The 15,587-nt window shown below is 39.8% G+C and overlaps 1 protein-coding gene across 2 annotated transcripts in view; it reads right to left on the bottom strand.

The window, feature by feature from the left end:
- Positions 1–3,108: 3,108 nt before the first annotated feature.
- The window catches only part of polg2 (polymerase (DNA directed), gamma 2, accessory subunit), a 32,478-nt gene continuing 19,999 nt past the window's right edge, over positions 3,109–15,587 (bottom strand). For both annotated transcript variants that reach the window (XM_068003920.1, XM_068003921.1), the window contains exons 7-9: positions 9,926–10,006; positions 6,285–6,385; positions 3,109–3,822 (exon numbers count right to left, since the gene is read on the bottom strand). In XM_068003920.1, coding sequence (XP_067860021.1) covers positions 3,666–3,822; positions 6,285–6,385; positions 9,926–10,006 — 339 coding nt within the window. In that variant the 3' untranslated portion in view covers positions 3,109–3,665. The remainder of the gene's footprint in view (positions 3,823–6,284; positions 6,386–9,925; positions 10,007–15,587) is intronic.

The following is a 15,587-nucleotide window of genomic DNA, read 5'->3' as shown; positions in this document are numbered from 1 at the left end:
AATAGTTGAGGCCCCAGCACTGGTCCATGCGGCACCCCACTAGTTACAGATTGCCATTTTGAAAATGACCCTTTTATCTTTGTTTTCTATTAGTTAGCCATTCCTCTATCCATGTTAGCCAATCCTCAAACGAGGTTATTTATATTAGATACAATTATATATGAAGTCCCTCTTGCCACAGGGGGCTCCAAGAGGCATTTTAGGAAAACTGTGAAGGTCAATGTTAGACCAAACAGCAGTGGCTTGTACTTGTTGATCTACACTGGGAAATGCATCTAGGCCTGGATAGTCTGAATATCCTTTGTAATTTTCAGGTCTACAAAGTTGCAGGGGTGAAAACAGGTGTTTTTCAGGTACTTTTTCAATAGTCTCTGTACCCTGCTGCCTGCAGCTGTGTATTTCCTCACAAAGTACTGTGAATCTGCAAATCTTCAGATTGCCCAGAAAAACTATTGTATTTCAGAAGGGGGCTCTGAAAGTGACAAGTATAGTCACTGCACTGACAGCTGAAAATGACTGCCTTTGCCTCTGTTACTTTCCAGTGGTTGGGATAGCAGAGTGAGGGGGAGCATGATGGAGACAGAGCAAGAATGGGCTGCTGATTCTGGGTCTTTGATTGTCTTCCTGACTGAACTCTTGACTAGGTTGAAAAGAGTAATTGCCCAGTCCCGCTCCTATTCTATGTATACTTTTACAGCTTTCACAGTTTGCTCCCTGATCATGCTCTTATCCAAGAATAGGAATTCCAGCAAAGTTGCAGCTCCTGAAGAAATCAGCCAGGCTCGTGAAAATTTGGATCCCTAAATGGGATGCAACACAACCTGATGCAAGTCAGTGTAATGTCCTTTCTCCGTTTCCTGAGGATCTTCCAGGAAGGGGATTTCCACTATTATACCATTCTCGTTTCAAGAAGTGAAATCTACCTGTTCCTCTTCTGGGCATAAGAGTACCTCAGGTTCTTTGACTACTGTCGCAACCCTATTGCATCAAAATTATATTGAAGATATCTTACTGGTCAATGCCATTGACATTGACCGGTGCAGTCCATTGGCTAGGTCCTGTGATAAACTCCACCCCCTGCTATAATTTACTCTGCATGACAGACCATCACCAAAGACATGTTTAAGGAGAACCCATATGGCTTTTCAGATGAAGTTAGGCTTGTGCATCTTAGGCATGTGCTGACACTGGCGGGCTGGTGACGACGTCAGTGGCCTGGGCCAAGTATCCAAGTCAACTTGCATAGGTACCGATGCCACAGTACTTGCATTGGTCAATGTCATAATTGCACTCGAGGCGGCTAGAAAAGTGTCTAGGCATCAACCAACATCTTAGTCATCTAGTCAGCACTAGTAATCAATCCAGAGTCTGGTTTGTACATCTGGGGTGGATTCTTTTCCAGCAATTTTCACCATCTTCACAAGCCCTAGTGCTACATTTTAAGTATGATGTGGAGATGCCGGTGATGGACTGGGGTGGACAAATGTAAGGTGACGAAGGAGGAAATCTCTGAAAGCTTGTGATTTCAAATAAAGCTGTTGGACTATAACCTGGTGTTGTAAGACTCCTTACATTTTAAGTAGTCCTGACATTAAATCTTAGCTTCAAAGAAGAACATAAGAAATAGGAGCAGGAGTAGGCCACATGGCCCCTCGACCCTGCTCCGCCGTTCAATCAGATCATGGCTAGTCTTCCACCTCAACTCCACTTTCCTACTTGATCCCCATATCCCTTGATTCCCCTAGAGTCCAGAAATCTGTCTATCTCAGTCTTGAATATATTTAACGACTCAGCATCCACAGCCCTCTAGGGTAGAGAATTCAAGGCACAATGACAACATTTGCAAGTGTCTGATGGTGAAAAGACTTAGGTATTCAACAAATTTTGAAACTGACCACTGGCATGAAGCAGATAAAGTGATACTATAATTGTAAAACTGAGTTGTGGCTAAAAATGGTACAAAGCACCAGTAAAGGAAAAACCCAAAGTGCCATTAAGCACTGTTCAGATTTAAAAGTTGCCAAAAAAAAATTGCAAATTAAGTCTAAAGATTGGAAAAAACAGTAAGGACAAAGGAAGAAAACATGAGGACCACTGCTACACCAAAGAGGGCAAAACTTCCTTATTCTTGAAGCAAAACACAGATGCTTTGCAGAGAACAAACTCACTAGCATTTATACAGTGACTGTCACGGCCTCAAGACATCTCAAAATGGTTCACAGCCAATGAATTACTTTTGAAGTGCTGTTACTGTTTTGTAGAACAGAATCCAGACAGTGGTCAAGAAACATGAGGGGTGCAGAGAGAAAGAAGGAGGGTATGATTACCGCACTGAGTCTCAAAATTTAAATATAGAGGGATTTTCCTAATTGTGCGCAGGTTCAATTAATAAGGATAAACATCACAGTTATTGTTTACTTCTATTATAAATAATTAGCAGAAAAAAGTTTATTTCTTCACACAACTTATAAATTCACTTCTTTTTTCCCATCTTAAAAGTTGACAATGAATTCAATTTACTGGTGAATCCACAAACATGATAATGAGTGACTCAAACATTAAGCATAATAGAAAATGTCAGATCTGTTAAATCCTATTTTTGTTTAAAAATACATCATTCCTTTTTCCCATTCCCCAACTCTGTTTCCACTGCCCGGATAGTAGGGAGGTAATTAGCTCCCAGACCTCTGGAAATGCCGTCAGGTGTGCAGCAACAACTCAACCCCAGACTGTTCCCTCCCTCCCTCCCCATAAGGACACATCATAACCAGACAGCACAGAAGAGTTTAGGGAACTTATTGAATTAGGGATGGAAGTTAGGAGTTGGAAGGAACGGTAGGGCATTATGCCAACAACACATCCTACAATTCCACTCTATAGTGCAGTGTAGATTCATGCACTAGGCCCAAAGATGGTTCATTTTTGTCTTTCTTAATTAATCCAAATAGAATCCCCTTTCCTATACCTATAACATCGAGGGAAATTGGCTTTGTCTTGACTTTCCATGAACAAAGCCATAGGAGATACATTAGTGTAACAATAATACTGGCAGATCTGATTGAGATTCTAATGTTATAAATTCTAATTCAAGATTTAACACATTGCAAGTTTGTTAATCATTTTTAATCAGAGCATGGTCATTGTAATGCTTGACAATACCCTCCAACTTGTTTTAGATTTAGTATGCAAATTTACTCTTAAATCAGCTGGTATATTTAATGTGAATATCAATGTACTGCACCAATTACTAATTACTACTATGGTGCACTGAATTCAAGCATCAACACGCTGTACCATGAAGCAATGAGACATGGGTTTACACGTGTTTCATACAGGAAGGGTAAAAAAATATGGAGTCAACCTACACTATAGACCGCACCTTTCAGCAGCTAGCACAGGTTGATTGTCAATCAAATATACATAAAATGAGGTTGTTTTTGTTAAAAAGAAACTACTGAAAAGGCTACTTTTATGTGTAAGCAAGATGCAGTGAATATAAGTATCAGAATGCAGTTAATGGCCCAAAAGGTCATTTATATTCTCACTACCACTGAAAGCCAGCTGGCTTCACTTTAGCTAATCAATGTTATTATGAGCCTCATTAACTATAAATGCACATATGTTTACATACATACACACTCCCAGGAAACGTATAACCATTTTTCTTAAGATTCCTGAATGTACTTAGTGAGAAAGTCTCTCACTTCTGAGATGTGAGCCATTTCTTTCATAGTAGTATCTCGGTTCCTGAGCTGTACTAAGCCATTCTCCAGTGTAGTGTCACTTATGACAATTGTGAAGATCACACCCATCTCATCATACCTGCCAAAAGAGAAAATCAAGTAACGTTGATACTGTACATGAGCACTTGCTAAAGATATGCTTGACATTTGCTTTGATTTTTTAAAAATTTGTAAAATAAAAGAATGAATCACTGCTAGGAAACTGAAGGACTGCTCCTTAGTTGAAGCATGGAATTTCCCTTCGTGTTATAACTATTACTAAACTTTCATCATAAAGCAGAAGCAACTTTCTCCCCTTTGATGTGGCAATTTGATTAGGTCACAAATTGCACATTTTCACTCCTGCGCCACCCTGAATGGTATGATGGAATTATTCCGCCACAAAAGCTGCCCCTCCGACCCTCTGTGATAGTGTATAAGAGAAGGCAATTAAGGCCATAGTTTAAAAGCTGTCAAGTTTTAGAAGAATACTTTAGACAAACAAGTCAAAGTGGCACAACGGCTAATTATCTCATTCACACAGTGAAGAAAGAAAATTGCTGTTTAGTGTGAGTGAATAGCTGATCTTTTTAAAAGGGAAAATGAAAGTGCTACTTCTTGTTAGGAAAGGAAACAGTCTTACAAAAAAAAAAAATTTTCTTTTAAAAAATGATTGCTGTGCCTGAAAAATTTAGTATTTTCTGTACTAAATTAAAAGGGAAAGGAAAGTCTAAGGGAGAGCATTTTTTGGTTCAAAGAACTGCATTTTTTTTTTAAAATAGAAATGTCTATTCTTTTTCAAAAACATCAGAGTTTTATTGCAGACATTGGAGACCCTCTAATAGTGTTTTCAAACACTGCTAAACACCTCTGATAACACCAAATTATTAGAACTATCGCCACTGTAAACAGTGGAAGAGGGTTCAACTTCCGACCAGCCCAAGACCTACAGAGCTGTCCAACCCAACAAAAACGTGCTACGGGCTGGGAAATCTAAAGCCCCAGTATGTTTGAGGGGCCTAGCAGTTCCAGAATGAGATTCAGGCCAGTGTGAAGTTGCATGCTATTTGCAATGAAGCCACTCCAGGGTCTTACTTATGATTGCTGCTTGGCAGCTCCAATGACAAAGGAAACACTATTGAAGAGTTTCCCGTGTCAGCGGTAAAATTGTTTTCAATTTAAAAAACATTTCTGCTACTTCTATTAAAAGATATGATATTTGAAACAAAATGGATCTCTTTAGAACCTCCATTCTATTGAGCATAGCACAACAGTACTGTAAACTGTAGATATAAGTTTGTGTCTGTGATGTAACCTATGGATATAGGCTCATACCTACGAAATGCCCAAGCAAAAATAGATACTTCTCCAATTTGCCCTTGGGCCAATCCGGTTAGTGTCCTAGTGGCTGTCTCAGAAAGCCACTGCTGGAGGCTAAGGGTCAACTTACTGAACACCATGTTGGCTATAGATGGTATATGGCTCAGGAAGGAAAAAGAAACACAATGGGCCAGATCTTGCTGGAGTAGGGGATCTTGCTGGCTTGCTCTGCTAGTTCGACTTTTATCTGCACCCTTCAGCTCAAAAAACATTTGCACCGTAACTTGCTGGAAGTGCAAGTTGATAACGGTGCAGCGAGGGCAGTGAACAGAGGAACCAACATTGTATCTCTCTGGTTAAGGAAATAAACAGAGGAACAACTGAGAAAGAGGGTGAATTAGAGTGGGTGAATTGGAGTCAAATCAGATACAGAAAGAAAAATAAAGAGGAAGAAAGATTGGATTAAGAGAGACTGAGAGGAAAAGTAAGAATTTTTTTAAAAATTACAATCTCCAAGAACAATTTACCACTTGAAGGAACGAGATGCCACAGTTTATAAATTGTTCAGTTTCTGGGCCAGAGAGGTTGATTGGCACTGCAGTAACAGTTATCAAGTCATTAAAAAGGTACTTACGCTGTTAATTACCAGACTTAACTTTCAGTGGTGAATTTAATGGGCAATTAATGTGCAAATCCAGCAGGTTCTTAAAAATAACAGGGAGGCTAAGGGCGAGATGCCGTTTTTGCAAAGATTCACACTGGAGATTCACAACTCACGGCATATTCCTTAATCCCCTGAACTTACTGACCAATTTGCCCATTAATAATAGGATGCGTTATTAAGACGCCGTTATTTTTCCAGCAAGGTCCGGCCCATTAGCTTTTAACTTTTTCTATTTTGCTGATTCTTCTAATATTTTTGTTTGAACTGAGTGAAAGGTTGGAGGAGAAAACCAGTTTGTGATCAATTATTGAGCCTAATAGTTGTGAGAAAACCAAATTAACAGTCAACAGAAAGAAGGACAAAAAGGTCTAATAAAACATGGAACCTTTTTATTTTAAAAAAAGGGGAGGCCTGGGGTTGACAAATTACTTGATTTTAAAAGGGATTTGATCTTAAAAGACTATATATAAACCGACACATTTTAAAATTACAAAGCAAATATTTTACACATAGAAATGTTTAAACTAAACCTGTCAAAACTATCCATTCAATTGCAATGGCAAATAAGTGCTTCTTACTTTATGGATAGCTGTTCCAATGATGTGTGCATGGTTTCTAGATAGCCAGGCCACACAGTGATTCTTTTCTCTAACATCTCACGGAATAGCCCCTCACATACCTAAAAAAATTGAAGACTAGAATGGTGAAAAGCAAACAAGAAAAACTGAACATTTAAAATAAAGACCCAAAATGCTGGAAATGCACAGGTTAGTCAGAATCTGATAAGATGACAGATTACAAGAGAAGGGACAATGGCTGCTCTCCCCTCCCTTCTTGCTTTCTGTTGGTCAGTCCTGTAAAGGACTCACCTGCCTTTCCCTTCTGGTTCTGAAATCTCTACCTAAAACGTTAACCTGTCTTTTTAGATGCTCATGTGTATTTCCAGCATTTTTTTTTATTCATGAAGTAGTAAGACTGAATATGCACAGTAGCTGTTTAGATTCATGTGACTTTTATCAAAACACACAACCAATTAATATCAAACTGTTTCTTAACTTTGTAACAAATATTTAAGACACTCCACCAACACCACTGGACTCACCCACACCTTTGCTCTACTTGCAGAGATCTGCAGTAGACCTGTGTGGTTCACTTTAATTTTTAAAAAAGTGAATTATCAGTAGGTTCTCCAGTGGTCACTCAGAATTGGTTGTTTTTAATAAGTCCTTAATCATTTCTCAATGACAATTATCTAGCCACTTACCTGCTTTTGATTCGAAACTTCCTACTTCTAGAGTTCTGATTTGCTGCTGTTTTAACTTGATAGTATCACAGTAGGTACAGGACAGGAGGAGGCCATTCAGCCCATCACGCCTGTGCCAGCTCTTTGAAAGAGCTATCCAATTAGTCCCATTCCCCTGCTCTTTCCCCATAGCCCTATAATTTTTTTCCCTTCAAGTATTTATCCAATTCCCTTTTGAAAGTTGCTATTGAATCTGCTTCCACCACCATTTCAGACAGTGCATTCCAGACCATTACAACTTGCTGCCTAAAAAATGTTTCCTCATGTCACCTCTGACTTTTTGCTGATCGCTGTAGATCTGTGTCCTCTGGTTACCAACCCTTCTGCCACTGGAAACAGTTTCTCCTTATTTAGTCCATCAAAACCCTTCATGATTTTGAACACCTCGATCAAGTCTACCCTTAACCTTCTCTGTATTAAGGAGAACAATCCCACCTTCTCCAGTCTCTCCACATAACTGAAGTCCCTCATCCTGACACCATTCTCTTAAATCTCCTCTGCACCCTCTCAAGGCCTTGACATCCTTCCTAAAGTGTGGTGCCCAGAACTGAACACAATACTCCAGCTGATGCCCAGCCAGTGTTTTTTTAAAAAAAGGTTTAGCATAACTTTCTTGCTTTTGTACTCTATGCCTCTATTAATAAAGCCCAGGATCCCATATGTTTTGTTTTTAAATAACAGCCTTCTCAACTTGTCCTGCCACCTTCAAAGATTTGTCTATGTGCACCCCCAGGTCTCTCTGTTCCTGCACCCCCTTTAAATTGTACCATTTAGTTTATATTGCCTCTCCTCATTCTTCCTACCAAAATGCATCACTTCACCCTTCTCCGCATTAAATTTCATCTGCCATGTGTTTGCCCATTTCACCAGTCTGTCTATATCCTCCTGAAATCTGTAACTATCCTCCACATCAGTTACTACATTTCTGAGATTTGTGTCATTTGCAAACTTTGAAATTATACCCAAGTCAAAGTCATTGATATATATCAAAAAGAGCAGTGGCCCTAATACTGATCCCTGGGCAACACCACTGTATACTTCCCTCCAGTCTGAAAAACAACCGATCACTATTCTCTGCTTTCTGTCCCCTGGCCAATTTTGTATCCATGCTGCCACTGTCCCTTTCATCCAATTAACTTTAATTTTATTAACAAGTCTATTATGCGGTACTTTAAGCCAAAGTGTTATAACAAAGGTGATAGTAGGAAATGTGTGGAAGCTATATTTTATATATATAACTGCACACATATATAATACACACATTTATATATACACACACACATTATATATACACACACACATTATATATACACACACACATTATATATACACACACACATTATATATACACACACACATTATATATACACACACACACATTATATATACACACACACATTATATATACACACTCACATTATATATACACACTCAATTTTTTGTTCTGCCCACTGCCCCCAAATTATTATTCTTTATTGCACCGATGGCACTCTTGCCGACAACATAATTTTCCACAGGTACCACTTGAACCCTGGTACCTCATACAAGTTGCCATTCTTCATATGCAAGCATGCACAGCAGGTTAGTCAACCGTAAAGAGCAACACATTGTTTTTTTTCTCCCCTCTGGATCGGGCACACTAAGGCTAAATGTCAAGGCCCTAATGTCCCCAGAGCCAACATTAACTAACAGCTTTCCAGTGCATTTATTACTGAGCCATTGAAGAAATTTTTGTTTTAATCTGTCTTCACCTTTGGTTGCAACAGATGCACAATCAAGTTCTGTCTGTATTGTCTTGTGATTCATTTCTCTGGCTATGAGTAACTGCAAAAACAACTCACAGCTGGTTTGCTGTCAGATATAAACTTGTGGGGGGGAGGGGAAGACCTAGAAATATACTGTGCTTTGATTGTTTAAGGCAAAACTAAATTTTTTTCAGGCATCCAAAATCCCTATAATAAAATGGTGTATATCTCCTTGTCGCACAGTTCTTTTAGCTTTTTATACAAATGTAAAACTTATTTTAAAATAGCAAGATTTTTTCCAACTGTAACATTTGTTTCTTCAGAGTACCATTCTCCCGCAGCTATAAAATTACAAATGCTGAGTTTACGGAGGAATGCTAATTTTCTTTTTAACTGTAATTGTTCTTGGATTGTTTTTAAATCAGGTGCTGTCTTAATCTTGCTGGGCTAGATTACTGGTCACTGACTAGCTTAATCCATAAATTGGTACAGATGTTAAATACACATTATTACCCCATAAATGCTGCTTTAAAAAGAATCCACTTACTGCTAAGTGGCCAATTTATGTGACCATTCCATAATAAAGTTTTAAATTTCAAATTAGGAACAGTTTGTTTCTTAATGAGTTTGAAAAGTGGCAATACTTGGCACAATTATTATTTTCACAGCACTTTGTTGTTTGCCAGATTTCTTTTATTTGGAAATACAAAAGGGCAATGTCTAAATTGAATTAGTGAATTTCAAAGACCATTTACAGAAATAAAATACATATTTTGTCATAGCTATGAATACAAAATTACTTACTTGAATAAACAATTTTATTTTGTTTTGAGAAATATTCTTGTTTATTTTGTAAACCATTTTACAGTGCAGCATGTGGCCCACAGGCTGTAGTTTGGACAGCCTGTTGATGGGCCAACAGAACATTCTGGTTCAAAAAGCACACCTAGCATAAGGTCCTGAAAGATGAAAGCTTTAGCGCTGAACAAAAAATTGTTGGATGGCTTCAAACATAATTATAAAATTTAGAAAACGCCAACAGATGTTGCAGTGCCACATGACTGATTGCAGCTCGGTTTGAATAAATAAGTAATCCAATTAACATCGGGGAGCATGACTTGATTATTGGCATATTTTCATGGTTTTTGGAGTTCTTCACAAAAATACACACCTGACGCAGCTCAACTGTTGGTCCCTTGCCCATGTCCAAACCCACTTTAATCGGAGCTAGAAATGGGTGGAGCTTTAGCACCTAGGAATGCAGCAGACACATCAATATTAATTTCAGCTATCTTCAAAGCAAAGACTACACAGATTGAAAAGCTGCTATACTACAGCTTTAAAATTAGCTTACTGAATCACTGAAAGTCAGTATAATTAGTGGCATTGGAAGAGAAACAGCCCAATTCACCAGGGAAACAATTCAAAACTAATTCATATTCACTGCACTGCTAAAGAAAACTCTCCTACTGTCTTATTTTTGAAAACTGCTTTCAGTGCACACCTGTTTTTGTAAGGTTCAGTAAATACTTTTGTTATATTTAGCTGCAACAAATGCCTCCGGACTACTGGTTCCTGTCGTCTAGCAGTTTTGTGGTTTTACTATCAAGCCTGCAATATCACTGAAAACTGAGAACATATATACATAAGCTACGATGTATGCTTTATTGTCTAAGTATCCCTAATTGTTATATCACAGCCTGCCATTGGTATGAGGTAACACCATCCCCAAACTTAATCTTGCAGTGAAGGTAGCTGATTCACGTTGAGAGAGATATTCACATAGTTCAATTTTTTTTCCCCAGGGGAAGTGTGCACATACAGTTGGCAATACAATATTAAAGCCAGAACAACATTAAAAATGTAGCTTTGGGTCAGGAACACAATGGGGGTGGGGTGGGGTGGGGTGGGGAGGGGTGGGGAGGGGAGGGGCTACACGGCAAGAATAGCATCAGGGAGCATGTAGCATAGAGTGAGAACGTGCAGCAGATTAGGGGAAGGAAAGCTACGCTGACAGCCAGGAACAGGTCATGGAAGGTCAGGGTGGGCCACAGCCTCAAAACCCAAGCCTCGCAAGTAGGGGCGGGGGAAGACTTGATGGGCATATTTCCAACGGAAGTTGAATAATTTTATGGTTGTTAAAAATATTTTTTGTTTTTTTTTTACATTTTTACGTATAACTTCTTAGACATTGTATTTTTCTTACCTGGATATTGTAAGTTGGCTAAGGGAAAAATAATAATTTTTTTTTCCAAGAACTGTTTTAAGCGATTTGATAGGTTTGCTTTTTTTTAAAAAAAATGCAAATAGCTGCATGAATAAACTTGAATCACAATAGAGCTCCATATCAGGTGAAAAAAAATTAAATTGAGATGGGCCAAGCTTGGTAAGTGTGACAGAAACAATGAGTGGTCTCAAGATTCCAAAGGTACTGCACTTTTAGGTGGTACTGAGAATGTAACTTTACATAACTAATTGTGTATTAATGTTAATTTCATTAGCAGCAGCTAATATTAAGTGACAACTCCCTACTCAACTATACAAATTCCCAAAGTACCCCATTCAAGAAAAATTGTGTTCCTGGGTGTCACAGGTCTGTGCAAGCAAAGAGAAACAAGTATTAAAACGCAAAAGTGGTCAAAAAATGCTTGCCAACTCAAATTATTAAAGTGAAACTCAGGGAACCATTTCTCATAAGTTTAAAGTCCATTTGCCAGTCAACCAAAATGAGGAGAAAGATTAAAAGTAGTGGAAGCAAAGGGAAAACACTTGTCAAAAGAGTATGATGTCACCAGAGAAAGCCTACATAAAAAGTGAAACAATAAATGAAATTGGAACCTTGTGATAACCAGCCCGACAAAAACAGAAGCATGGAGGGGTAAAAGGGAGAAAATTTGCCATCGAAATTTACAAAATCCTTTTGTAAAGTTCTTCCGAAATCAAAACAAACTGACTGACCTGCAATAACCAATGAGGACAGATAACAAAGGCCAAGGAAAACAAGCATAAAAGCCAGCCCAGCAGTGAATGGTAGCACCGCATAGGATAGGAATGTGTTCAACTCATTGCAGCTATGGTGAACGTTACACCCCTCAACTGACCAGACATGCTGCAGCCATCCTGAAGCAAGTATCAGAAACACCCCAGTCAGCAAAAGAGGACACATTACAGATCCCAGAACCCAACCTTCCTATGATCACTGAACAGTCATCCCTTACCGATGCACAGACCATGCAATCACCCCCCCACTGAGGAGAAAGAGGCCAACCCTCCTGAACAGATGTGGCTACTCCTTCCTGAACCAGAGAAAACCCATTCCACTCAGTAAAAAAATGCCTCCACACAAGAGCAGAGCCCTAGTATCAACAGAAGAGTACCATATGACACTAGTGCTTACTGTACACAGATCTGTGAAAGTATCAGGTTAAACTGCTTTCACTGCAGTGGGTCGCCACTTTATTAAGTTTTGTTAAATGTTGCTCCCCGTCTCTTCTAAAGCCCCTTCCTCGTGGTGGGGTACGTTTCCATAGGCACCAGTAGCCTAATGAAACCTTTCCCAAATGGCCACACTTCATGCGTGAGTGCAAGCAAGTAAGCACAAGCAAGGAAGAGACTTTCTTTATGCTAATATTTCAATTTTCAAATTAAAAAGTTTAATATTGAAGCCAACTAATTATCTCTGGTGCTAACACCTATGAATGGCCACCGGTGGGCGTAGGAGTTAGTGGCAAGGGTGCAGAGTTTGTGGTGGGGCTTAAGATGATGGCTTCAGTCCTCCCACTATTTAGTTGGAGGAAAATGCAGCTCATCCAAGACTGATGTGGAAGCTGACACCATGTCTGCGGATCATGTCACCAAGTGGCAACATGCAGATGAGGAAGAGGGTGACTCCGTAGGTACAGTACAATGGTGGGAAGAGAAGTCATGGCTACAATCAGATAGGTAAGAGTGGAACCAAGAAAGGGCAGTCCCATTGAGCTGGACAACAAAGGACAGATTTGGAGGAGGATGGTGTAGTCGACCATTCCAAAGGCTGCAGGGAGGTGGAGAAGGACGAAGAAGTATAGTGCACCACAGTCACAGGGAATGTCGTCTGAGACAGTTAGGGCCGTTTTGATGCTGTGGAAGGGACGCAGACCTGATTCAAGACCAGAGAGTTGCGGGAGAGATGGGCACAGATTTCGAAGGCAACACGTTCAAGAACTTTGGAAAGGAAAAGGAGATTAGAAATGCGGCAGTAGTTTGCAAGCACAGAGGGGTCTTTTTTTGAGGAGGGGCTGATGATGGCTGTTTTGAAAGGAAGCCCGTCAATGTTTGAGGAGAGGGCATCATTGACAATGTCAGTTAGCGTGGGGCCAGGAAGGGAAGTTGGCTGGTCAGTAGTTTGATGGAAATGAGTAAAGGGAGTGGGATGTGGGTCTCATGGACCACATGACCATAAGAGATAGGAGCAGAAGTAGGCCATTCGGCCCCTCAAGCCTGCTCCGCCATTTAATGAGATCATGGCTGATCTGATTTTTACCTCAACTCCACTTTCTTGCCATTTCCCGATATCCTTTGACTCCCTTGCTAATCAAAAATTTGTCTAACTCAGCCTTGAATGTATTCAATGACTCAGCCTCCACAGCTTTTTGGGGTAAAGAATTCCAAAGAATCACAACCCTCTGGGAGAAGAAATTCCTCCTCATTTCCATCTTAAACGGGCGACCCCTTATTCTGAGACTATGCCCCCTAGTTTTATATTCCCCCATGAGGGGTAACAGCCTCTCAGCATCTACCCTATCAAGTCCCCTCAGAATCTTGTATGTTTCAATAAGAACTCCTCTCATTCTTCTAAACGCCAATGAGTATAGACCCAACCTGTTCAATCTTTCAAGACAACCCTTCCATATCCGGAATCATCTAGTGAACCTTCTCTAAACTGCCTCCAATGCAAGTATGTCCTTCCTTAAATAAGGGCACCAGAACTGTACACAGTACTCCGGGTGTGGTCTCACCAGCACCCTGAAAAGTTGGAGCATGACTTCCCTACTTTTATACTCCAGCCCCTTAGAAATAAAGGTCAATATTCCCTTTGCCTTCCTGATTACCTGCTGCACCTGTATGTTGACTTCTTGCGTTTCATGTACAAGGACACCCAGATCCCTCTGTACTGCAGCATTTTGTAGTATTTCTCCATTCAAATAATATTTTGCTTTTTTATTTTTCCTCCCAAAGTGGATGACCTCACATTTTCTCACATTATATTCCATCTGCCAAATTTTTGCCCATTCGCTTAACCTGAAAATATCCCTTTGCAGACACTGTGTCCTCATTGCAACTTGCTTTTCCACCTATCTTTGTATCAGCAGCAAATTTGGCCACAAGACACTCTGTTCCTTCATCCAAGACATTGTAAATAGTTGAGGCCCAAGCACTGAGCCCTGCAGCACCCCACTAGTTACAGATTGCCATTTTGAAAATGACTTTTATCCCGACTCTTTATTTTCTGTTAGTTAGCCAATCCTCTATCCATGCCAGTATATTACCCCCAACACCATGAGCTCTTATCTTGTGCAGTAATCTTTTATGTGGCACCTTATCGAATGCCTTTTGGAAATCCAAATATACTGCATCCATTGGTTCCCCTTTATCCACCCTGTCCGTTACTTCCTCAAAGAACTCTAATAAATTTGTCAGACATGATTTCCCCTTCATAAAACCATGTTGACTCTCCTTGATTGTATTATGAGTCTCCAAATGTCCTGCTACGACTTCCTTAATAATGGATTCTAGCATTTTCCCATTGACAGACGTTAGGCTAACTGGTCTATAGTTACCTCCTTTCTGTCTCACTCCCTTCTTGAATAGGGGTGTTATGTTTGCAGTTTTCAAATCCACTGGGACCTTTCCAGAATCTAGTGAATTCTGGAAGATTACAACCAATGCATCCACCATCTCTGTAGCCACTTCCTTTAAGACCCTTGGATGCAAGCCATCAGGTCCAGGGAACTTGTCAGCCTTTTTACTCTAGTGATAGTGATTGTTTTTAGTTCCTCCCTCCCCTTTGCCCCTTGATTTTCTACTATTATTGGTATATTATTAGTGTCTTCTACTGTGAAGACAGAGTCAAAATATCTGTTCAATTCCTCTGCCATTTCTTTGTTTTCCTTGTTTGAGCTTAGAGAGTGCATGGAAGCAACGGGAGAGAAACTACAGAGAGACAGGGATTCATGGCCAGGGCAAGGGGGTACCTGGGGGGGGGTTTAGCTTAATGGGCAAAGAGTCAGCTGAACAGATAGTCACTATCTTGATGACAAAGAAGTCCATGAGCTCCTTACACTTGATGTTAGAGGTAAAGATAGAGGGCAGGGGAATGGGGTTTATGGAGATGATTTGTTGGGGAGATACAAATGAAACAATGAAATTGTAAAATCAGGCTATTACCAAAGATACTGTACATCACTGCTATTAAAGTTTGCTATGTTGCAATAAACCCACTTGATATTTTGCGCATCTGAGAAATAGAAAGTCTCTAAGATGCTGTAGGTAGACTGGTGGCACGGCAGTTTTGTATACGAAGGAATGCAGTTCCTCAAACAGTATCTTCTTGGCTCCAAATGAGCAGAGTGAAGATCATGTTACTCTCCTTATAGGGCAATGTATTAAAGAAAAAATATTGGGAAGTCACTTTCAAGAATCTCATACTGACCATTTACAAAGCTTCACAAAGGCCTGAGAGGAAATTACTTTCTTGCCACTGAGGCCAGGGAATGATACACACCAATGAAACTTAGAAGGAGGGGGAAAAAAGATCGTAAAATTTAGTACAACAGTTCCTCTAGCTGTCATTT

Source organism: Heptranchias perlo, chromosome 23 (genome assembly GCF_035084215.1).
Source record: "Heptranchias perlo isolate sHepPer1 chromosome 23, sHepPer1.hap1, whole genome shotgun sequence".
Lineage (NCBI taxonomy): Eukaryota > Metazoa > Chordata > Chondrichthyes > Hexanchiformes > Hexanchidae > Heptranchias > Heptranchias perlo.
The sequence above is the reverse complement of the archived record's forward strand: the minus strand, read 5'-3'. Positions and strand labels throughout refer to the sequence as shown.